The 24900-nt window shown below is 42.7% G+C and overlaps 1 protein-coding gene across 1 annotated transcript in view; it reads left to right on the top strand.

Moving 5' to 3' along the window:
- The window catches only part of PLCZ1 (phospholipase C zeta 1), a 481365-nt gene that overhangs the window by 308794 nt on the left and 147671 nt on the right, over window positions 1–24900 (top strand). The window contains exon 7 of the mRNA XM_069227516.1: window positions 19973–20089. Coding sequence (XP_069083617.1) covers window positions 19973–20089 — 117 coding nt within the window. The remainder of the gene's footprint in view (window positions 1–19972; window positions 20090–24900) is intronic.

The raw sequence follows: 24900 nt of genomic DNA, 5'->3' as shown, positions 1-24900 counted from the left end.
AAGAAGGAAGAAAGGAGACTGTGTGACATCACCTGTCACACTGCAATAAAGAAAGGAGACTGTGTGACATCACCTGTCACACTGCAGCACCTGACGACCACAGAAGAACAAGAACGGAAGATCAACAGGGTGGAGAGATGGAGGACTCACACAACAAAGGAAGAGTGCACCCACAGACAAGACAGCCACCGGGGTGCGGTGACGTCACTAGAGACAGCTCGGCGGGAGTGCCAAAATGTAAGACGCCATGCACGAACCGCGTACTTACCCCACACGTCAAAGGTGACCATCCAAGCCACCCGTCATCGGCTTCCTGAAGCAGATGGTACCACTGCTAGCATCTGCACATGAGCAAAAGAAAGACTGCACTCGCTATGACGAAGTTACTCCAATCACCCTTACTCCAGCAACATCCCTTGTCGTCCAGGTCTCCAAACGGCAAACATCATCATTGTCATGTGCATCACGGTATTCATCAAAGGAGCAATTAAACAACCAGACTGGAGTCCTACACCTCTGCGTTAATGCTCTGAAGAACCAGTCAACCAATGACCAACTGCTCGCCCTGTCTGTATCCTGCTCTCGGTGGCAAGAGCAAAGTCGTGACCTAGACCCATCTATCCCTGTAATTGCATGCGACTAGGCAGTGGCTCCTAGGAGGTGATGCATCTGCCCTATGTGGCACACAAGCAGCTCCAGCGCAGACCACAAGCAGTCCCGTGACAACCCAGACAAGGGGCCTCTCAAGCTTGAGAGAGGACTGGACATTGCCCCACTGATGAAGTCAAAGAGACAAACTGGGCTGTGCAATGGAGACTTCCAACAGGTCACAGCACACCAAGACTGTCTTCAGTGAACTAACATGACACCAACTAGACACCCTCCTGGCGACGTGATAGACAATTGCCCTGAGACCGTCTGAAAGCCCGCATGCACCTGATCCATGTCGGCAAGCGCCCTGACCATGGAACATCCACTCTTGTGGTTGCACGGATGATTTGACCATGGCTCCTGTCGGAGAGCCTGCAGCGGCCGGAAGATGGCCCACACGCAGCCCAGCACAGTCCATGCCAATCCTGTGGCAAACCCATCGAAAAGGCCTCGAGGAAGTTCCATAGTGAAGGATCCAAAACTGAGAGGTGGTCTGGAAGCAGCTCTGCCCTCAGAGGGTCAGAACATACAAAGGTTTCAGAGGAAGACCTCACGCCATCACAGATGTCATCCGTCTTCAAGGGATTGGCCTTCGTGAAGCCAGGATGTCTTGGCAAGCAGATTCACAGTGGACTCCACCAACGCTTGTGATGCACCCAATTCGGGTGATGCACCAAATTCAAATGACACACCCAATTCGAATGATACGCCCTATTTGAACAAATTTAACTGTAAACACCACCAGCCTCGCCACGAGTGCCCACAGGACTGAAGCACGGTGCATCAGTGGACACTTGTCCAACCATCTGACTGTCAGAGTCCGGATTTCTTCCACACTGTGTTCGTGCCCGGCTGTGACTGGTTAAATCATGAACTCGTGCAGAAGGATCCGGGTGCTCCCAGCTGCACCTGCCCCCGGCAATCCTGCGGCCTGCCTTCTCGAGGCCGAGAGACTGATGGTGGTGTTGTGTTACCGTGTTTTTTTCTCTTGCAGGTTGGACTTTGTTTTTGTTCCTTAAAGTTTTGGAGGAATGTAGTGTCCTGCTGGACACGTTCTAGTGTTTGGCCAGCCTCTCTGCTGAGGGCTGGCCTCCCACATACACCCACACTCACCCAACACAGGCGTCACCAGTCAGGTGATCCTGGCAATAAAAAGGGCCGGGCGCACGTGCCCAGGGCCAGTTCCACCCACACAGAAACGGTGTCCGTGTCATCTCTTTTTAGTAGCATGGGGGCCTAGGGCCCCAACACTACAGCGATAAAGTTGTAATACAGTTGAGCCCTAGTATTACAGCTCCTTTCACAAACATACATGCAAGTGCCCATAGTATGAAGAAGATACTAAACTTCAAAGATCCACAAACAAACACGCATTGGCAAAGCTAAAATGTTCAGTAATGGCTGCCAGCCTTCCTGCAATTCCTTTTTGTTTTGTCTGGGTTTTTGCTAAACGTTATTGTCTGGGAGTATACCAGGCCCTTATCAATATAAAAAAAGTACTTTGTTACAAGGCAGGTATCCAAAAGCACACATTATCGTGGTACTCCCTGGCACTGAAGGGAACTACTTTGTGTGGGGATATGTTCCTTGTGAAAGGTTGGCATTCCAAAACTCGTAGTAAAGCCAGCCAATGCCTAAAGTTTGCTATTACACTGCTCCTTGCTTAAGTGATCGGAAGAAAAACGTGGATAATGTCTGGTTGAAACACCTATGACATGTTAGGCACATAATTTTGGTAAAATCAAGAGGCTGTGGCTAACCCATTCGTAAAAAGTGGATCAGTGTGGCGTTGGCTACAGGGAGGGAGAGAAGGAAGGAAGTATGGAAGGAAGGAAGGAAACATAAAAAAGGCCAGAAGGCAAGAAAGAAGGAAAAAAAGGCAAGAAAGAGAAAGAATGAAAGCAAGTAAGAAAGATGGAAGAAAAAGGCAAAAAAGTTAGCATAAAAGGCAAGAAAGAAAGTAAGAAAGAAGGAAGACAAGAAAAATATAAAGAAAACATGCAAGACAGACAAAGAAGGAAGGCAAGAAAGATGGCAAGAAAAAAGTCAAGAAAGAAAGTAAGAAAGAAGGAAGGCAAGAAAGGTGGCAAGAAAAAAGGAAAGAAAGTAAGAAAGATGGCAAGAAAAAGGCAAAAAAGAATGTAAGAAAGAAGGAAGGCACGAAAAATGGCAAAGAAGGCAAGGATGAGAAAGAAAGAAGGAAAGCAAGAAAAATGGCAAGAAGAAGGCAAGAAAGAAAGTAAGACAGAAGGAAGGCAAGACGATGGCAAGAACAAAGGCAAGAAAGAAAGCAATAAAGAAAGTCAGAAAGAAGGAAAGGGAAGGAAAGAAGGAAGGAAACAAAGAAGGAGTGAAGAAAGAAAGAGAAGGAAAGAAGAAAGGAAACGGAAAGAACGAGAGAAGGAAAGAGCAAGAGAAGGAAAGAAACTGAAAGAAAGAGAGAAGGAAAGAGCAACAAGAAGAGAGAAGGAAGGAAAGAGAATGAAAGAGCAACTGAAAAAGTAGAAGGCAAGAGAAAGAACAAAGACAGAAAGAATGAGAAGGATAGAAAGAAGCCAAGTTTGAACGAAGGCAAAAGAAAGACAGAAATAAAGATGAACAGTGAAAGAAAGGAAGGAAAGAGACAGACAGAATGAGAAAGAAAGAATGAGAAAAGGAAAGGAAAAGAAAGCGAGAAGGAAAGAAAAGAGGAAGAACAAAAAGGAAAGAAAAGAATGAAAGAATGAAAAAGCAAGAAAGAAAGAAAGAAAAATAAAGAAAAACCAAAGAAAGAGTAAGAAATAAGGAAAGAGAAAGAAATAAAGGGCAGTACCGCCGTCAGAATACCGCTGCGCGGTCAAAAGACCGCTGCGGTAATCCTGAGTTTCCCGCTGGGCTGGCGGGCGACCGCCAGAAGGCCGCCCGCCAGCCCAGCGGGAAACCCCCTTCCACGAGGATGCCGGCTCCGAATGGAGCCGGCGGAGTGGAAAGGGTGCGACGGGTGCAGTTGCACCCGTCACGATTTTTAGTGTCTGCTATGCAGACACTGAAAATCTTGGTGGGGCCCTGTTAGGGGGCCCCACAACACCCCATACTGCCATCCTGTGCCTGGCGGCCAAAACCGCCAGGAACAGGATGGCGGTATGGGGGTCGGAATCCCCATGGCGGCGCAGCAAGCTGCGCCGCCATGGAGGATTCCCCAGGGCAGCGGAAAACCGGCGGTACACCGCCGGTTTTCCGTTTCTGACCGCGGCTGTACTGCCGCGGTCAGAATGCCCAAGGGGGCACCGCCAGCCTGTTGGCGGTGCTCCCGTGGTCGTTGGCCCTGGCGGATTTTACCGCCAGCGTCAGAATGACCCCCAAAGTGTTGGAGTTGGCCCTCTCTGCCGGGTCAGCCCCATATCTTTTGCCTTCACCCTCTAGTTTTTGCTGAAATTAATTGTTTTTGGCTCTAGGACTCCTGTGCACTTTCCTACTGCTAACCAGTGCTAAAGGGCTTGTGCTCTCCCTTAAATATGGTAAGATTGCTTTACACCTCTTTGGCAAATTTAATTTACATATAAGTTCCTAGTAAAGTGGCACACCATTCACCCATAGTGTGTAAGCTAATTGCTACTTGTGGGCTTGCAACACTTGTTGTGCCACCCACGTAAGTAGCCCTAGAAACATGTACTAGGTTTGCCTTGCAGCCTGAATGCAGTTTTAAATTGCCAATTCGGCTTGGCAACATGCCCACTTGCCATGCCTTAAACTCCCCTTTTCTAACATATGTCATAATGGCAGTGCAGTGCAGGTACTTTTAAGTTTTACATGTCCTGGCATTGAAAACCTGCTAAATTTGTTTTTCACTACTGTAAGGCCTAGTTATCCCAAAGAATAATTTTGGGATGCCTTTGTGAATTTAATACATGCTAAATTGTGATTGCGAACAGGCCAACATTTCATATTTGGGATCTGAGAAACTGTTTTTAAAAATTCTCTTTATTGGTAAAGTATGATTTTATTTAAGTTAGTTTTCAAACTGTCCTTTTAAAAAGTTGATATTTTCCTGCCCCAACTATTTGGTTTCTGCAGCCTCTTCCTGGGTAGTTCAACTTTGTTTACTCCTCCTAGACAGCCACACAACAGAGAGAGGAATTAGGTGTTTCTGGGTGGGCCATCACCTGCCTAGATGAGGGGGCAAAGTTGGACACAGCCCCATTTGAAACTGAATAGGCTGTGCCCTGCCTACACATAAATAAATTGCCAACACTGCATTGTTCATGCAGCCAGCTTGGATCCAGGGCAAGGGAGGCAGGGAACGCCAAGAAATCCAAAGGGAAAAAATAGGACCCTCAGGACCAATCTTCAGTCCAATTTCTAGATCTGTGGAAAACACTCAGAGGACTGCCTGCTGTTGTGGCCTGTTGTGTACGCCAATGACATAACATCTCTAAGGTCCGACTCCATCTTATGTTGGACCCGACTCCATCTTGACTAAAAGAGGTCACCATCTTCCCTCTCTCACACAATTGGAGTTGCCATCTTTCCTGAGTTATGCAGAATCATTGTCATGTCTGCCATTCAAAACAGATGTTGCCTAACCTTATCGTCCTTTGTACTGTGAAAGTGTCAAGACATTCAATTAATGACAGAAATATGACCTTCAATGCGATATTTGTCTGGGCCAAATGTCTACTTTCCTACATGTCAAGGATAATTAAGAACACATACAGACATATAATCAAAATAGTGTAGACTGAATTAAAGTCATTTTACCTTATATGTTCATAAGGAAACATCTAAGATGCATACCTTAATGCTCATTGTCTATGTCAGACATTCTTAAACTTTTGGCAGAAATTCTAGTTTCTGATAAACTTTAGTATGTAAGGACCACCACTTGACCATTTGTCAGGAGAGGTCCTTCACCTAGAGTATCACCTGAGATTCTGCCAGAGAGGGTATTACTTATTGCCAGCATACATCAAACCTCCTAGATGCTACATCTCACCTTAAGCTGATAAACATTGAGTACCGGGACAAAAACTGATTGACTTCCACAGCAGCATGTGTTTGCCCTTCGCATGGAAAACTGTTGTTGAGTCTCCGCTGATAAAGATAGCTTTTGTTGTTGTTAGACCTGAGAGCCTTAGGATGGTCACCCCCAACTTTTTTCTGCCTCCCTCCATTTTTTTGACACTCTTTTTGCTGGCTTTAGGACGCAGCACCAGCATTCCGGCCGGAACTTCTACACACAGCCCACCGGATCGATGCATCACCGAGTCGCAATGACATAGCCCGACTTCCTGTGGGACGAATCGATGCAGCACCTGCAATGCAAAAGAAACTCTGCCTCATCTCCCACCGGATCGACACAGCACCTGTGACTTCGTCCAATACGCCCAGGATTTCCACGCATTGTCCTTGGGTATCAAAAGACTCTGCATTGCAAAGAGGATTCTGGCCTGCCGGTCAGAATTCTATGCAATGCCCTTGCCGTGTGGAAAAGAATTGACACATTGTCTTTGAGCACTTGGAAATCCGACCCACACCCTTCGTTTTCAATGCATCTCCTCCTCTGTGGTCTCCATGTGTATTTCGTTTGACGCATACCAGGTACTTTGTGCACACATGAGACAATTGTTGCTTTTTAAAGACTTAAGACTCTTATCATTGCAAAAGTGATATTGCAACTTGTACTTATCAAATTGTGATTGTTTTGACCTTAATTCTTTCAGATAAATATCTTATATTTTTCTAAACCTGTGTGGTGTATTTTTGTGGTGTTTACATTGTGTTATTGCATGATTTATTGCACAAATACTTTACACATTGCCTTCTAAGTTAAGCCTGCTGGCTCAGTGCCAAGCTACCAGAGGGTGGGCACAGGATCATTTGGCTTGTGTTTGACTTACCCTGGCTAAGATTGTGGTCCCTACTTGGGCAAGGGTGCATACCTCTGCCAACTAGAGACCCCATTTCTAACAGTTGTCAAGAAGGTATACAGTGCCTCTCTTCTCCTAAGAACCTCTAGACTGCAAGTTGCTTTGCCTTCCATAATCCCATAGTATACACATATATAGGGTTTCAGGTGTCAAATGATATTTCAGTGAAACGCCTTTTCAATGCTAGAAGTGTCCACTCTATTTTAATTATTCATAATGTGCCTTTTTGCTGTTTTTACAATGTCCTGTGTAGTAGTTTTAGATGTACTAAGAAGCAGATTTTTCCTGTAGGAATAATACTTTTAACATAAATTATCATTCTTCTTTGTACAATGTGTGTGATTCTGTGAAGAAAGAAATACGTTTGTTGCTGTTTCCATAGTGCCCCTGACTCCTTTGTGAGACTGTTAATAACCTAAAAGCAATACTTCTATGTCCATTACATATTGAATAGTGTCTTGCAGGCTAGAATAACTTATTGTTCACATTCATTGCTAGTGTATTAAACCAAGTTCATCCATGTCCACCGTTGGTGGGAAAGCACACCTTGTAGAGTTACTTTAAAGTCCTATCTTACACCACACCACTAGACTGCTTTGCTGCACAGGGAAGGACTGCTTTGCAGCATAGAGAGTGTCTGGGACCCACCAAGGCTTTCCCTTCTTCTTCAGCCCTGTTCCATTGCTTGAACCCAGGACTACCAGAGTGACTTCAATGGCTAGTTGACTGGCCTCTTGACCAGAGCATCAGCAACAGAAAAGGCTGCAGCCATCTTGAACTCACACCTGGACCCAGCCTTAATGAGTTCTAAACCCCCTCTTCCCCCAAGTGGTGCCCCTCTAGTCCTGGATCCTCGGTGGTGGTGCTAAACTTACCTAAATAGCAAAAATCCAAGTTGAACCAAACTGCTTGTTTATCTGCCCAGGACTAAATCCAAATGTAGAATTGTTGCTGCAACTTCATCCAGCCTCATCCTCAGACACCACCTGCACCTTTGCACCACTGAACTTCTACCTTCTCAGAGACCTTTGGATGAGCAGAGGTACCCCCACAAATTCCAGATCAATTTTCGCAGACTTTGTGAGTGTGGGACCCCATTTTACACATGTACTGGATATAGCACACTACCTATGACTAGCTACATAATGGTAACTCTGAACCTAAGCATGTTTAGTATGGAAAACATCCTGAACAACGAGGTCTAAACCACTACTTGCCTAAACCACTACTGCTAAACAACTAAAAAGTCTCTACAACTAAGTACTGAACAACTACTGTCTGAACAACAATTGTGCCTGAATAACAATTGCATGAACAACTAATTTTAAGGTAAGGTTTTCTTTTTGGTTTTATGGTTTATTAGTGTTTAGAACATATAACACCCATTAAACATAACAAGCATAGTAGATCCCACGACTATGTGACAGAACAACTAGGTCCCAAACAACTATAGCCTAAACCACTACTGCTAAACAACTAAAACATCTCTACAACTAAGTACTGAACAACTACTGACTGAACAACAATTGTGCATGAATAACTAATTTTAAGGTAAGGTTTTCTTTTTGTTTTTTATGGTTTATTAGTTGTGTAGAATATGTACTCTAAACAACTAATAAACCATAAAAAACAAAAGGCACAATTGTTGTTCAGTCAGTAGTTGTTCAGTACTTAGTTGTAGATACTTTTTAGTTGTTTAGCAGTAGTGGTTTAGGCTATAGTTGTTTAGGACCTAGTTGTTCTGTCACATATTCATTTAGTATCAAACATGTCAGAATCATACCCAATACTGCTGCCAGTATAGGAAGTATGATTCCATGCACTCTGGGGGCTCTCTCGAGGAGCCCAGCATTGCTCCTTCCAGCTTTCTGGGGTTTTCTGGGCAGCCCAAGCTGCTGCCACCCTTCAGACAGGTTTCTGCCCTCCTGGTGCTTGAACAGCTCAAGCCCAGAAAGGCAGAACAGAGGATTTCCTCAGGGAGAGAGTGGTAACACCCTCTTCATTTGGAAAGAAGTGTTACATGGCTTGGGGGGGGGGGTATCCTCCGTAAGCCTCTGGTATACTTTGAAGGGCACATTTGGTGCCCTTGTTGCATAAACCAGTCTGTGCCAGTTCAGGTACCTCTAATCCCTGATCTGGCATGAAACTGGGCAATAGAAGGAGAGTGACCACTCCTCTGTCCATCACCACCCCAGAGGTGGTGCTCTGAGCTCCTCCAGCGGGTCCCTTGATTCTGCCATCTTGAATCCAAGGTGGGCAGAGGCCTCTGGGAGCATCTGAGTGGCCAGGTCAGGCAGGTGACATCAGGGCCCCCTCGCCATAGGTGGTCACCAGGCTAGGTGACCAATGCCTCTTCCCGGTGCTAATTAGGGTCTCCCTCTTGGGTGGGACCTCAGATTCGATGATCAAGACTCCAGCAGGATTCCTCTGCTTTGTTTACTTTGACTTCTGGCCACTGGCACTGCAACTGGATCCTCCTGGAACTGACAATATGCATCCACGACAAAGACTCTTCTTGCAACATTGTTTCCACAGTTCCTTCCATGCTTCTGCAACATTTCCCCAGCTGTGCATCCTCTGAGTATGGCAAGTCTTCAGTCTGCAATAGAAAGAAGAAGGAATCTCCCTTGGAGTGCAGGAGTCAATCCACAGCATTTGCAGGCATCGACTGCAACATCATCCTGAGCTGCGAGAATCATGCATCATAGGTTGTAGTCTGGAGTGGTGCCCTTGGTCCTGTCTGCCAGCTATCCAACTTTGGTGATGGTAAGCCCTTGCCTTCCACGAAGGACAGTACCTCATGCACCATGTCTTTTGCAGCTACCAGGGCTTGTTAACATCTCCCCCAAGGGTTCTTCAAGCTCTGTGTAGCCCCAGCCCCCAGCACTCTTCCTGCAATGTACAGCCCTCTGTGTGCTTCTCTGCAGAGTGAGACCCTTCTTCAGTTGTGCTGTGTGGGTTCCTTTGTGACTCCTGGTCCTCTTCCATTGTGTCTCCTGTGGGGCTGCTTCTTCTTCTGTGGACTCTCTGCTTTGCTGAGGGTCCCCTGGGACTCCCATCTGTAGATTGAGTCCTTCCGGACCTTGCTGGCCCCTGGCAGCTTCACGTTTTGTCTGCTTCAACTCTTGCCTTTGCCAAGGCTTGTTGTGGTTTTTCCACACCACAGACAGACTGTAATCTTTCATCCAGTGTGAGATGTCGACTACATCCTCCAGAAACTCTTCACCAACTCCAGGGCTGCATTGCTGCCCGTCTTCGTCCTACCGTCGACCAACTACTGTAAACACAGACAGGTGGGCAGTGGCTCCTGCCACCACTGGACACTTTTGCAACTTCTGGACTAGGTCCCCCTCTTTTCAGGTCTTCCCCTTAAGGAACCCACTGCTGGTTTCTTGCAGTCTTGTCTGGGTGATGCATTATTCTTCCTTTTAGTCCTTTTGGTAATTTGGGGGGAAAAAAGTAACTTACTCCTTTCTTCCTGGTCAATGTGGGGGCACTGTGGCACTTACCTTTTAGGGTTCCTAGTTCCTCCAGCTCCCCTCTACAGATTCCACTTACTTGGGTGGGGGTCCTGCATTGACATTCTATTTTTTTTAGTATATCGTTTGGGCTCCCCCTAGGGTCCCTATTATCTATTGCTATTGTACTGTTTTCTATTGCTTTTTATGCTTATTTCTGGTTGGTTACTAGTGTACATATTAAGTGTTCTTTTCTTACCTCCAATTGGAGTATTGCCTATCTAGTACTTTCTGGTGCTTGGGTCACTAAAATAAAGTACCTTTAGTTTTGTAACAAAGCGTGGTTCTCTCATTTGTGTAAGTACTGTGTGACTATAGTAGTATTGCATGAGCTTTGAATGTCTCCTAGATAAGCCTTGGCTGCTCATCCACAGCTACCTCTAGAGAGCCAGACTTCTAGACACTGCCTATACTTCAGTCATAGTGGAACCCTGGACCTGGTATAAGGTGTGAGTACCATATGTACCTACCACACACCAGGCCAGCTTCCTTCAGTACCCGTTTAGTATTCATTAGAGTTTACCTTATAAATTTTAGCATAGCTGTAACAAAATGAAAATGTATTTTAAATCATTACCTCAATTGCTGACTCTGGGAATTGAATATTTTTTGGATAACTGACAACAACTACAAATCTCTGCAATGGATGTGGCAATGTATTAATTTTGTAAATCATCCTTCTGTGCAAAATATTACATGTAAAGCCATTGTCACTTATTTCTATTTCCTACTATGTACTGTTTTTTTTTATATCAAGTGTTGGAAAGTGAATTATTGGCAAGGGCAAGTAAGTACCTACACTTAGCAATAGGCCACTAACCCCACTAGATTCAGTTAGGTCTCAATAAATTAACCCCAGCTCAACCCTTGCCAGCTTGGCAAAGAGCGACAAGGCTTAACTTAGGAGACAAAGGGCCTCATTATGAGTTTGGCAGGCAGCAGAGGCCATCCGCCAAACTCATACTGCCACAATACCGCCAGTGCGGGCTAAACCCAGCCAGCCCTATTTTGAGTTTCCCACTGGGCCGACGGGCGGAAACAGTGTTTCCGCCTGCCAACCCAGTGGGAAAACAGGGCCGTAACATTGCAGCCGGTTCGTAATTGAACCAGCTGCAATGTGGTGGTGTGGCGGGAAAAGCAGCCATGTGCATGGTCAGTGCAAGGGCCCTTGGGGCCCCCGACACCCCTATTCCGCCAGCCTTTCCATGGCAGTGTAAACTGCCATGGAAAGGCTGTCGGATGGGGACTTGTAATCCCCAGGGCAGCGCTGCTCGCAGCGCCGCCCTGGCGGATTACAACCGCTGGGACCACTGGGCTGCAGGCTGGCGGCAGCCTGGCGGTGTCGGCGGTCAGACTGTGGCGGCTCCGCCACTGTCATAATGTGGCAGTCGCACCACCACAACCGCGGCATTCCGACCGCCACCGTGGGTCTGGCGGATTGAAAACCACCAAACTCATAATGAGGCCCAAAGTGTCTAAAGCATGCAAATATCACAAAAAAGTAATAAAATAAAACACAGGAAACAGTTTAAAAATCCAAAACCAATTTACAGTATAATATAATTTATTTTTAATTTGACACCAAAACAAATAAAATCAGATAAGAGGAACCAGAGATATGAATGTTTAGAGAATTAGTGTTTTTTTAGTGCCTAGAAACAAAAAAAGCCAATCTTGTAATCTGGTCGCACCTCGACTGGGGTAAAGTCAAAGTTTAAGGCTGACCGCAATGGAGCCCTCGGTCAAAAGGTTATCTTCAGACTTAGTCGTTTTCCTGAAGATTTTCTTTAGCAGGACGAAGTCACCAGTCTGATCCGACCTCCCTGGGGCCCTCCTCAGGCTGAATCTGAATGAAGACTTTTCTTTTGGAAACCAATCTGGAGACTGCACTTTTTCAGAATCTGAAACATCTCTATGGACATACATATTTTGCTGGTCGTGTGACCAGCCATCTGAGAATACACCGCAGGGTAAAATTTCCTGTCACTCCCAATTTTTGTATTTGTATATATATATATATATATATATATATATATATATATATATATATATATATACATATATATAATTTTTGTTTTTCTTTATTCAGATTCAAGCCATCTCTTTCTCAAAGTTAATGATACATACCATCTCAAAGTTCCAAATCAGGTCATCCATCCGGCACATGTCCCACCAAGTTCTTCAGGATTGTTAAATATAAAATATATATAATACATGAGGTTCTGAATAATAGCCAAATTCATGATACTCTCAACTGAAAAGAACAGATATATTCATGCATTGAATCACTTCTATAAATTTAAAACAGCCATTGTCCGTATCTCAATGCATGTTCCTATCTAAACATGCTCAAACATGTATGGAAGAGTACACCCAGTGCACAATTATCAAATCGCACAATCAACTGATAACCTTAATCTCCAAAGAAAAAGATTGGTCCCACTGTCATGACATGTCTGTCCCACTGATAGAATCACTTTCTAAACGTCTCACATTCCTTTCTCATAGATACAAATGAAAAAACCTAAAACAAAAACACAAACTTCTGTTCTTGTTATGTGTGTCATATGCTATACATAAATATATATACATTGTAACTGCAAATATATATACTATATATACATATATATATATAATGTATATATGCTAATATATACATTTATTTATTTTCACTGAAAAAACAAACAATACAGGGACTTTATAGTTAGGAAATAGAGTTAAAAAAAACATACAAATTCATTAAAAAGACAAAGGTTACAGGGACATTATAGTTAGGTTCAGATTTTACACACACAAATCCATAGAAATTAAGCAGTTATAGTTATACTTATCTTAAGGAAACTGTAACTCATGCCCTAAGGTAACTTTAACTTGGGCCTCCGCCATGCCCAGTTTCCTCATCAATAATTTCACTGTAAATGTTGCAGTGATATTATCAATGATCTGATAGAAGATGTCATGAGTGATGTCATATGTCAGGTAATTAGCAGTGCATGACTAAGGCGCAAGTTAAGGTTACCTTAGGATGCGAGATATATGTTATGTTAAATTGTGGATCATCCATCAAGTTATAAGTTAGTATTAGTGAATCAAAATTAAATAAATGCACTGTGTTAGCCCAGGGAGTTTTTTCCTCCCATTTAGCAGTTCAGATTTAAAAACCTGGCTGCAGATCCTTAAATCTACTGGGGTCCGATTGAGTGGCCATTACCCACCATGGGACATAGAGTCCAGGATTCAAAATCCAGTACGATTTGTGAATCGTATTAAAATGGGAGAAAGCTATTTAATGCACTTAGCCAATAGCCATATGTGGGCATTTACACACACACACACACACTGCGGGTTAGGAGCATGGTATGGCCTCTGCACAAAATTGGTTGGCCACCCACAGGGTGATTGGTCTCTGTGGCCAACTGTTGCTGGGCACAGTCAGATTTCTTGCACAGCAGGAGTGGTCACATGCTGTGAGATGGGCACAGGACCTATCCACCTGTGACCAACCACTGCAGCACATAGTCAAAGTCTGTGTGCAGAAGTGATTGGCCTTTTGTGGGGGTGTGTGCGCTGGTCTGCCTTAAGACCAAGTATGCAGCGGACTACAGGTATGCCGGGGAAAAGGCTGTGTGCTGTGATGTTTGACCACTCTTGGAGGGTTGGGAGCAGTCCCTGGTTGTAGGCCAGTTCCTTTGACCAACCCCCTCTGTGCACTGGTGAAGTGCATAAGCAGTGTGGGCTGGTTGCTCATGACTGGTTGGGACGCAGGCAACTGTTGCATTTTTATATGATACAAAACCTAAGCAATCAATGTAAAACAAAAGGTTAAAGTGAAGTTATGGTTATCTCACATTAACATATTGTTTTTAAAAACCTTAGAAGTTCACTTAAAAACACTGAAAAAGTGCAGTTATGGTTTCAAATAAAAGTGAGGCCACTGATATTTGCATGGCATGATTAGTACCACAATCCATTATTCACAAAATAGCCATACAAACCATGACTAAATGCAATGCTTATGACCTCTGAAGATTTATACCAGTAAACAACACCTGAAAGCAAACTGTAATTAAATGACAACATATGCTCAAAGCAATAAATGATAGAAAATGTATAATCCTTTCTGTCAAAGTGGTGAGAGTAATGTGATATGTAGTCCCACCTGTGAGTGGATTTATTTTATAATTTAATCTGTTACATTCAGGGAGAGGTCATGAGATTTGCATTTTGAGTGTAAGTAAAGGTTTCTGTAGATTGTGTACAAATTATGGATTATAGTCTAAACCATATCTTGCAAATGTCAGTCGTTTTTCGATAATGTTTCCCACCCATTCCTGCAATTCAACTGTGTTTTTTAAGTGACTAGATACAGAGCTGTGTGTGTGTGTCATACACCTGACCTAATTACTAACTTTGGAGTACGTGCTATAATATGTGCAGAATTTACAGATATTTAAGTCAAAGTAGTAAAATAATCAGAAAATTCCCTTTAGTTTAGGCTTCTCCAACAAGTAGTTCATGAGCTCCTGGAGGCTCTCCAGCTTCCTGTAAGTAGTTCTCTTGTGTTCAGCCCAGACTACTAAATTAAATGCTTGTGTTTGTATACCAAAATTGAAAAGCATTTGTATTCATGACAAATAATATGTATTTTCAGAACTGACTGATAAAGCTTATGTTTAGAAATAAATTGTTAAATCTTCTCTTATTGAGCACCCTGACCATGAGACACCTTTACTGATGTCATCACCAACTTCGTCGTTCCAATAACCATCAACTTAAAAACCAACATTCTCATTGGTGACCTCAACTTTCATCTGAAATGACCACTGCTCCACATCTCTTCAAGAAAATTTTAGCAACATCAGACTTATACAGCTCATCCCAGAACCAGCACACAACGAGGACACACATTGGACCCCATCTTCACCACAAGTGACAGCATTAAATTTAGTTCCACCACACCATTCATATGAACCGACTACTCCATCGTCCACTTCCACATCAACACAACTCAAGTCAACACCCCTAACAGGTTCAGCATTCCAAGCCACTGCTTGGACAAAATTACTGAAGCAGATTGGTTCATCGCCCTCAGCATGGATCAACCTAGTCCCACAGACAACCTTGGCAAAGGCATCAACAACTGAATCAAGAACTGCACAGACTTGCTCACACCCATTGAACCCAACAAGCATAGTAGATCTCAAAAGAAGGCCAGCTGGTACCCAGAAGACCTGAGAAACACCAAACAAAACTTTAAACAGCTAGAAAGGAAATACAGAGTTAGGCACAACACCACCGACAGAACAACTTACAAGGCTGCACTCAGACGCTATTGCCAGTAAATAAGAGACACCAAGGCAAAAGCACTAGTACTGGCATCAAAGGAAGCTCCAACAGCTGTATGGTGATCTTCTCGATTCGCCTTCAGCCCCTGCCACCAACATCGCTGCCTCCCAGCAACTCTGGGACAACCTATGCAACTTCTTCCACAACAAAATGGCAAACATCATCAGCAACTTTGCACACCAACATAATACCAGAAAACTTGCCGGTTAGGGAAGGGCTTCTCCAGATATTTGGGAATACATTCTGGCCTTTTTCTGCCACCCTGGGGGTAGACTGGCCTTACTTGTAGCCACCAGGGATTTAAAAAACATATAAGTTGGGGAGTGGCCCTTTGGGTAAGGGCCACTCCCCATTATGGGGTGATTATTTTGGCCATTTTCTTACCCCCCCCAGTGGCAGATTGGCCTATTTTCAGGCCAATCTGCCCCCTGGAGCAGAAAAAACACCAGGCACTAGGGATTTTTTTTTATTTGTAGAGTTGGGGGCTGCCCAACATGGACTCGGCCATGCCCCCACTCATCCTCAAAAAAATACAAGCAGCCTTTCTGCCCCGGGGCAGATGAGAGCAATTACCACATCTGCAGAGATCCTAATGGGCATTAGGGATTCAGGGATTACTTTTTTTATTTGAATCAGTGGGGGCTGCATAGTATGGACATGGGTATGCCTCACCCCCCAAAATAGGGAAAGAGTCTTTCTGCCACCCCAGGAATATTTAGTGAATATATGTATAAATATTTCCAAAAGGATGTTGGTAACCAACCGTTTGTTACCAAAAGAACACTCGCACTCCCAGATGGAACTTCAGGAAACCTCTATTTGGGTTTTCTTTTGGTAACAAAGGATTGGTTTCCATCATCTTTTTGGTTAAATACATTTTTCTGCTACTGTTAGTCACAACAGCCCTAATAGGTGGATATGACCAGATGTTTTTTATATATTTCTGTTCCACAGTTTTTTGTTTTGCCAATAAGTTTGATGCAGTTTGACTGATCTTCAAAAAATGTTCAACTCAAAACTAAAACGACTGTCAGTTCAGCTGCTGTATTGAATGTTTTGGGGCACTTGAGTCAAGCGGCGGCTGAGGAAAAGGGGGGCCCCAAATGTTTAATGCATTTTTCAACTGGGTCTGTAGACTCAACTACAGTCCGAACCGCTGAATGGAATTACACCAAATTTGACAGGAAGCTAGACCTTGGTGCACAGATTGTTTTGCTATCTGCTGTAAATCTGCTCAATAGTTTTTGAGATATTAAAGGAAAATAGAAATATAGATATCTGGTCGGAGCCTAAGCACAGATCTCATGGTGAGATCTGACTAGATGTCAGCACTTTAACCAGGAAGTATTGGCAACCATCTTGGTACCAAACACATGATAGCACCCCATTGAAAAGCATTGTAGTGAATGGCAGGTTTTGAGTGTCACAAAAAAGAGAACGTATAAAGGGTGATAACAAATTTTAGTTAAAATATAAATCATTTGTTAATGGTGCAATACTAATTTGAGGAATTGTGGTGTTTTCAAAGGTGATTTTACCCTATGAAAAAGCCTTCTGGTGCTTCAGAAGCTAAAATGAAAGCATATTTTCTGTACATTCACACTATCTTTCTGAACCATATGAGAATGGAGTCTGACATTCTCAGTAAAACATGTACTTCCAACAGTAGCAGCCTGTCAGGTAAATTCCTTGTGTTCTACTGCAACCTCCCAGAGTGTTCTTAAGAACAACCAGAGCTGACAGTGTTAATTATGACAAAACCTTTGATTGAATCAAACTGATGTAACTTAAAACATTTAATTCAGAAGGGAACAAAATGAAGGGGTTCATTTTGTCATTGAAAGTATGATTAGTGCTGTAGAAAGAAAAAAATAGGCGTGCTTTAACTGAGTTCTTAAATTTCATTTTCTATTTCATTAAACTTTGGCATGCAGACTGAAACATGCACTTTCAACACCAGCAGCAGACTGCCAGTAAACTCCATAGTGATCAGCAGCTTCTCTTTAGAGTTCTAATCTGCAACTAGAGTGCTAACATTCTGAATGTATGCCAAAAGTGTGGCACGCCTGAATGCAACTTTGATGGAAAGTGGACAACTGAAAGCATTTTCTACTTAGGATACTGTAGTAAATTAGGAAAATATGGAGCTTTATAAATAAGTCTCTTAAGATCGCCAACAGAGAAAAAAGAACTCAAATGTAGCACAAATATCACCCATATGTAGCCCAAGTATAGCCCAATGACAGAAGTGTACAAAACGGTTATTTTGTTGTTGTTTTTTTGTATTTTATATAGCAAAGACTTGACCGTAATATGTATTGGAGTGTTCTACATGAGCATCAGCAACATTGCACAAGGACACATTCATGGGGAGATTAAGGGGGTCATTCTGACCCTGGCGGTCATAGACCGCCAGGGCCGGGGACCGCGGATGCACCGCCAACAGGCTGGCGGTGCATCCAGGCCAATTCTGACCGCGGCGGTAAAGCCGCGGTCAGAAAAGGGAAACCGGCGGTTTCCCGCCGGTTTTCCCCTGGCCTGAGGAATCCTCCATGGCGGCGCATTCCGACCCCCTTCCCGCCAGCCTGGTTCTGGCGGTTTTGACCGCCAGAACCTTGCTGGCGGGAACGGGTGTCGTGGGGCCCATGGGGGCCCCTGCAGTGCCCATGCCAATGGCATGGGCACTGCAGGGGCCCCCTAACAGGGCCCCACAAAGGTTTTCAGTGTCTGCATAGCAGACACTGAAAATCGCGACGGGTGCAACTGCACCCGTCGCACCCTTTCCACTCCGCCGGCTCCATTCGGAGCCCGCCTCCTCGTGGAAGGGGGTTTCCCGCTGGGCAGGCGGGTGGCCTTCTGGCGGTCGCCCGCCGGCCCAGCGGGAAACTCAGAATTACCGCGCCGGTCTTTTGACCGCGCTGCGGTATTCTGTCGGGGGAACTTTGGCGGGCGGCGAATGACCCCCTAAGTGATTTCCCCAAAATCACAGGATTTCAAGCTGATGCTGAAACTCAAACCTGGTTCACCAGCTGCAAAGTCTGCAGCTCTGGCCGTAATGCTACAGTCTCAACAAAATAATCAAGTGACCAACTGGATAAAAAGCATAAAAGTAGAGAATAATTTAAAAGTGCTTTATTTGAGAACTCAGACCGTATGTCCACATTTTATTTTTTTACTGTATTAACTATGATTTCTATGGGAATAAAACCCTCTAATTTTTATAATTTCTAAAGAAAATGCTTTAGGGATTACAGTTTTGGTTACATCAAGATGACATCAGGCATGCTAGACTTTTGTAATAAATCTAGAATGTTAGCAATCAAGTTGTTCATTAGAATACTATGGTGAGGCAGAAGTTAGGGACACAGACTTGGATAATTGAGGGCAGAGAGGAGGGTGAAGAGCCAACAAGTTGACCACACTGGGCAGGCGGGGGGGGGCAGTGGGACTACACTGGACCATGGAGGGTAGGGGAAAATGGGGGCAAAAAAAAAACCATGCAGGCCAGGCAAGAGAGGCTATGACAATAAAACAGACCATTTAGGGCAGAAGTAAGAGGAAGTGGCAGTACAACCATACATGTCAACAGACCCAATTCAAGTAGGAGACCTCAGAGGTTTTTAAGCACAAAGGGGCTTTATTTTATCTGGATCCTGCCTAAAACTCTTCTCTTTTTCAATGTAAGTTAATGGGCAGAGCCATCCAAAATGCGCCTGGTTTTGAAGTAAATTCCTGTGTCACCGCATACCTGAGTGAGCGTGTTTCATTCCGATTGAGAAATGTGTGTATGTATGTATGTATATATATATATATATATATATATATATATATATATATATATATGATTTTCTCCTGGGATTCCTGCCCCAATACACAACTTTCACCTCCAGGCAAATCCAAGAGACAGCATAAACCGGTACAGATAAACTTGCTGTTGAAAATGTTTTTTTTAATTTCATAAATATAAAGTGCGAGGTGCACAAGGAAAACCTGCCCTACGCGTTTCAGCAAGAGCCTTCGACCGGGCCATATATATATCCAAGAATGACTGTATCCTGTACGAGATATGTTGGGATGTTAGTTTCGTGGGCAGGTTTGAGATATGTTGGGATGTTAGTTTCGTGGGCAGGTTTGACATCACATAGGGATAGTAAGGGAGCCCTTATCTTGTTTAAGAAAGAGCAGGTAATGCTGTGTCATCACTACTTGTTTGTAAAAAGCTATTACAAGTGAGAAGTGGAATATATTTTTATTACAGGTGTGTCTGAAGTCAGAAGGCAAATGCAATAAGAAAATAAAATGCAAATAAATATTTATTACACTTTTCATACCTTCTCTGTCCTCACCTCCTGAACACTAAAATAAATTACGAAGTACACTCCTATATTTGTCTGTCACTGGTAACAATGTGTGAAACGTAATTTTTGCCTAAAAATGTAAGCAACATAGTTCATTAAACAGTTATTTCTGTTCACTATTTAATAACATATTTCTTATTTTTGCGCTGCAGTTGAAAACATGACTCTATAGTAATGTTGTTCCTTTTTTCAGCTCCTGATTTCATTGCACATACAAACTCATTTTTCACCAGAATCTACCCGAAAGGTACTCGAGTAGACTCGTCCAATTACAATCCTCAAACATTCTGGAATGTAGGATGTCAAATGGGCAAGTATTTACACCTTTTTAATCTGGCAATGGCTATTTCATTATTGTTTGCAGCTGTGTTTCTATGTGCGTTTGGTTTTTACTCACTGGGGTCTAACTTTTGAAATTCAAATACTTTTATTAGTCATCAAAATATACGCAATAACCTATACTGCAGGCTACCATGATACATTTTCAGCTGCACATGAATTGAGAATCATAACGCAAGGTAGCAAAACTTTAGAGATAGAAGGTATATTTTCTGACGACACACAAGATAGTTGCAAGCCTCTAATCACACAATGCGCACCACAGTTGTTGTGATATTGGAATGTATTTATCGGAAATAGTCATTTTCCAGTCACTGCAAACGCTCATTGCGTGCACTGTTCCAAGCATTCGCCTATTTGTTATATAAGCTTTTCGGAAAAGAAGAGGATACACATTTGAAATTAAAATTAATCGATACCTCTTACAATAATATTGAAAAACATACTTCTTGTGTGATGTTATGTGTATCCATCCAGCTAGATACTGATGCCATGTTTGATTCAGTGAAAACAATCCTAGAAATGTATTTTGAAGAGTTACAGACATGCATTTTGAATGTTATAAAACATTTAGATGACTGTGTTGAGGCTAATTTGCCCTGATGTGGAAATTGAGGTACAAAAAAGAAACATTAAAACCCTGAAAATCATAGCACCGACAATTTACTGCTCGCAGAAGCTTAGAATTGACGGTATCATGTAACAGTGGCAAGGAAATTCTATGCGTACAAACAGAATCTTCGACTTCAACATTTCTGAATGCCTAAAGCTACTGTGAATTGGTAGAGATCAATGACACTTACAGAGTATGGCAGAGACAAAAGTCACACTGTTTAAGCCTAGGACCGTTGGAAGATACTGCTGTTGGACGCTCGTGGTAATGGAGTACCTCAGCAGTGACAGAGCACAGGTATGGGAAAGCTCACTCTACTGGTTAAATCCCTTCTCCCCCTTTGCCCCTCCTTCCTCGTCTATGCCACCCCGCCACCACCACAAGAAAGCTTTTTTCTCATTGTTTCTTTCCACTTCCAATAAATACGTTCAAGGCCATCTGTTCATAATTCTTTGGCATTCTAAGATTGAAAGTGAAACCTTTCCTAATTGCCCAAAGTTCTGCAGCTTGATTAAAGCAAGAACTTATGTTTGACTCGAAGGATCCTTAATAATACCCTAAGCTTTTGCAGCACGCTACAGAATTAACTAATATCTGAATCCAGAAACTTCTAGTAATGATTTGATAAGTTATTGCAGGCTTCTACCAGGTGTGAACAAACTGGGGCAGTGCTCAGCTTTTTTCATTCTGCCTTCCAACCCCTCTCACATGCTCCATCACCAGGTCTATTAGGTGAAGCAAAGAAAACAGAAAGCACGACTTGAGCTTTTGGGTTAAGCCTGCAGAAAGAGCAAGAAGATTGGGTTTTTTATTACACAAAATACAATGGTAGTATGAAAAGTTAACTGTTCTTTGTGAAATACAAGTTTCATCATCAGAGTAACAGCCCCCAAATCATTATCCAAACCTTTACCATTGTTAGGGTCAGTAGAATTATGTGTCAAGGTTTTCTAAATTGATTGTGCCACTGACTACTTATCACAAAATAAATAAACAAATTAATAAATAAGTAAATAAATAAATCAATTGTACCACTACGATTTGACCACAAAATGTGTTCTGTTGACATTTACAAACCACACGTCCAATAGCTGAGTGGTTTACGACACCTGAACCATGTAATGTATACAACCATATCACCCATTACTTGCTATATTGGTTTTATATTATATAATTTATGAATTGATTTTAGCACTCTTTAGAAAGATTTAGAGCACATGAGGGTTTTACGTCTTCCTTCATTTGGTACCCTCTGAATAATTTAGCCACACACAGAAGTGTAAATCACACATCTTTATTCTTCTACATATACCTCTGAACTACAACATTGTAAAATAAGCGTTCATACATTCTATTCTAAAAATGACATCACACACTGATAAGTAGTTGTTGGGTAGTCAGAAAGGTTCTGTTTCAAATCCTGCAAGACATTACATCTCCCCCTCTGATAAATTAAAAATTGCTAATTTTTAGAAAATCATGAGACAGGCACCAATATCTGAATATACAGAAAAAACGTGTACAACTACATATCTTCAATTAATCTTCTTTGCGCTTTTATCCGTCAACCCGATTTGGTTACTTTGAAGCTGTAAATGATTGACTGTCTTCAATGTCAGAGATTGCCAATGATGGTAAGCAATCATTGAGTTTTCAAAATCAGTCTTTTTTTCTCCATCTCGAGTTGAAGACCGATGAAACACAATCGTGAAGTGAGAAGAATTTCTGTTAAGGGACTTCCCAGGTTGTTGGTGTCCATTGGTAGACACTACCTGAAATGTTTCAGCACCGTAAGGAGCATCAAATGTTCTTTTCCGTAACTATCAAACAATCACCAAACCTCCTTTTTGGAATGAGAGACCTTTCCCATGTCGTCTCTTGTCTGCATGCACTTTCATTTTCTGTTTTTGAAGTCCCTAGTATGAATCAGGTTTTCATTAATAATTTCTTTTGGGTGGGCCATTGGGGTATCTTGGTTGCCATTGCTCTCCTGAACATCAAAGTCATAGGACTTTCACCTGTGGTCAAGTGGGGTGTCGAATGATAAGCTCTTAGAGTTCAGTACTGTTTTTAGACTGAGTGTCTCAAGAGTTGCATGCAGCACTGCTTTCTTTAATGTACTCATAAACCACTCAACAGTCCATTAGGCTGTGGTCATAAGGGAGTGATCTCTTGATTCTTTATATGATTCTTTATATCTAGATGCTTTAGAAATTCTTTAAGTTCTTTGCTTTTGAAAGGTGGACTACTGTCAGACGTCACAATAGCTGGTAAGCCCTAGGTTGAAAGATGACATCTAGTTTTTCGATCACTCACTCATGTGTTTGGATGAGAATTCTTTCATAAAGGAAAATGTGAATATTAAACTATGATCACCACTAAATGATGTTCACTACCAAGTGGACCAAAGAAACTTATGGTGATTCTCTCCCATGCATGTTTAGGGAGTTCTGACATGTTCAGACTATATTGATTGATTTTGGTGGACAAGAGGTTGTATATGCAACAGGCTTTGAGTTCCCTTTCAACTCTTTTATCAAGGGATGGAAACCGAACTTGGAGAGCTGTATTTGTAAAAACAACAACACAATGTACTTTGTAAGCTACTTCTATCACCTTTTGTCATAGCCTCTCTGGAATCAGTATCCTCGATCCATGAAATATAACTTCTTCCTGAGTAATGGACAATTCATTTTTTACATTCTTTTACTTTTGATATTCACCATCATCACTGATAGGACAAATGTGTAATTATGTTTTTTAACTTTAGCAGGTTGCTATCATGCTTTGTAGCAATGACAGTCTGGACTGACGGTACAGCAGCTGGTGTACTTGACTTGGCAATGAAAGTGATGAAGGCCTCAGCCATTTTACATGGAGTACCATGCCCTTGAACAGGCACTCTTGGAAAGTGGTCAGAGGATTCTGGTCTTTCCTCGTTGATGCACAATTGTATAATCGTATTCTTGCAATCATAGTCTCCATGGTTCATTTCGAGGAGGCATCTTGGCTTTTGGATGGGTGAAGAGGGTCAGCAAAGCTTGATAATCAGTTACCAGTATAAGAGACTTTCTGCGCCGGAATATATGGAAATGTTCACAAGACCATACTACAGACAAACGTACGTTTTCAGGCTGTGAGTAAGCGTGTTCTGTTTGAGACAAACTTCTACTAGTATAGGCCACAATATGTCATCTTGCATTTGGGCATCCACTATGCCATGCATTTATAGTGCCTGACCCAACAGGGCTAGAGTCAACCACAATCTTGGTGTGCAGCTTATGACTGATGTATGCCATTTCTGTAGCATTTCTGATGGGGTGTTTGATGCTCTTGAAACTAGTTTCATATTCTTGTGACCACATAAAATAAACATTTTAGTTTGTTAACTCTCATAATGGAGCACTGACAGGGGTAAAGTCCTTTATGTATTGTAATCAGTAGCTGGTCATTCCAAGAAAATAATGTACCATTGAAACATCTTGCAGGGGGTTCAACCTTTGTCAAGGCTTGGACCATTGCAGGATCAGGTGTCATACCCCCACCAGAAAAAATATGGCTGAAGAATTTCAGTTTTGTCTTATTTAACTCACACATGTCTGCACTTGAAGTCAAACCTGCATTACAGAGTAATTGACACACTTGTGTGAGGGCTCTATTGTGCTTCTTCTGTGTAGCTGCAAAGACCATTTTGTTATCCCCATAGTTAAATGCATTCACAACAGGTTGGATGATGCGTTGTATGACGTCTTGGAAAAGTTCTGCGGCTTATGACACACCAAAACCTAGGGCCTGATTTAGAGTTTGGCAGACGGGTTACTCCATCATACACATGATAGTTATCCTACCTGCCCTATTAAGATGTCCTTAGGATATAATGGAATGGTAGTACAACAGACAGGACATCCGTCACATTTGTGACGGAGTATCCCCATCCACAAAATTTTAAATCAGACCCTAAGTCTCTTGTATCTAAACAAACCAACATGTGTAGGAAAAGTTGCAATATACCTGCAGTTTTCTTCTAGTTTTAACTGATGATAACCTTTATTCATATCAAGTCAAGAGAAGTTCTTGGCACCGTTTAATTGCATGATCATGTCAGCTATGTGCAGCCCTGGATGTCGCTTTGTTTACCTGGCACATGTCAGCGCATATGCATGAAGCTC

The sequence above is a fragment of the Pleurodeles waltl genome, chromosome 4_1 (assembly GCF_031143425.1).
Source record: "Pleurodeles waltl isolate 20211129_DDA chromosome 4_1, aPleWal1.hap1.20221129, whole genome shotgun sequence".
Classification (NCBI taxonomy): Eukaryota; Metazoa; Chordata; class Amphibia; order Caudata; family Salamandridae; genus Pleurodeles; species Pleurodeles waltl.
The sequence above is the reverse complement of the archived record's forward strand: the minus strand, read 5'-3'. Positions and strand labels throughout refer to the sequence as shown.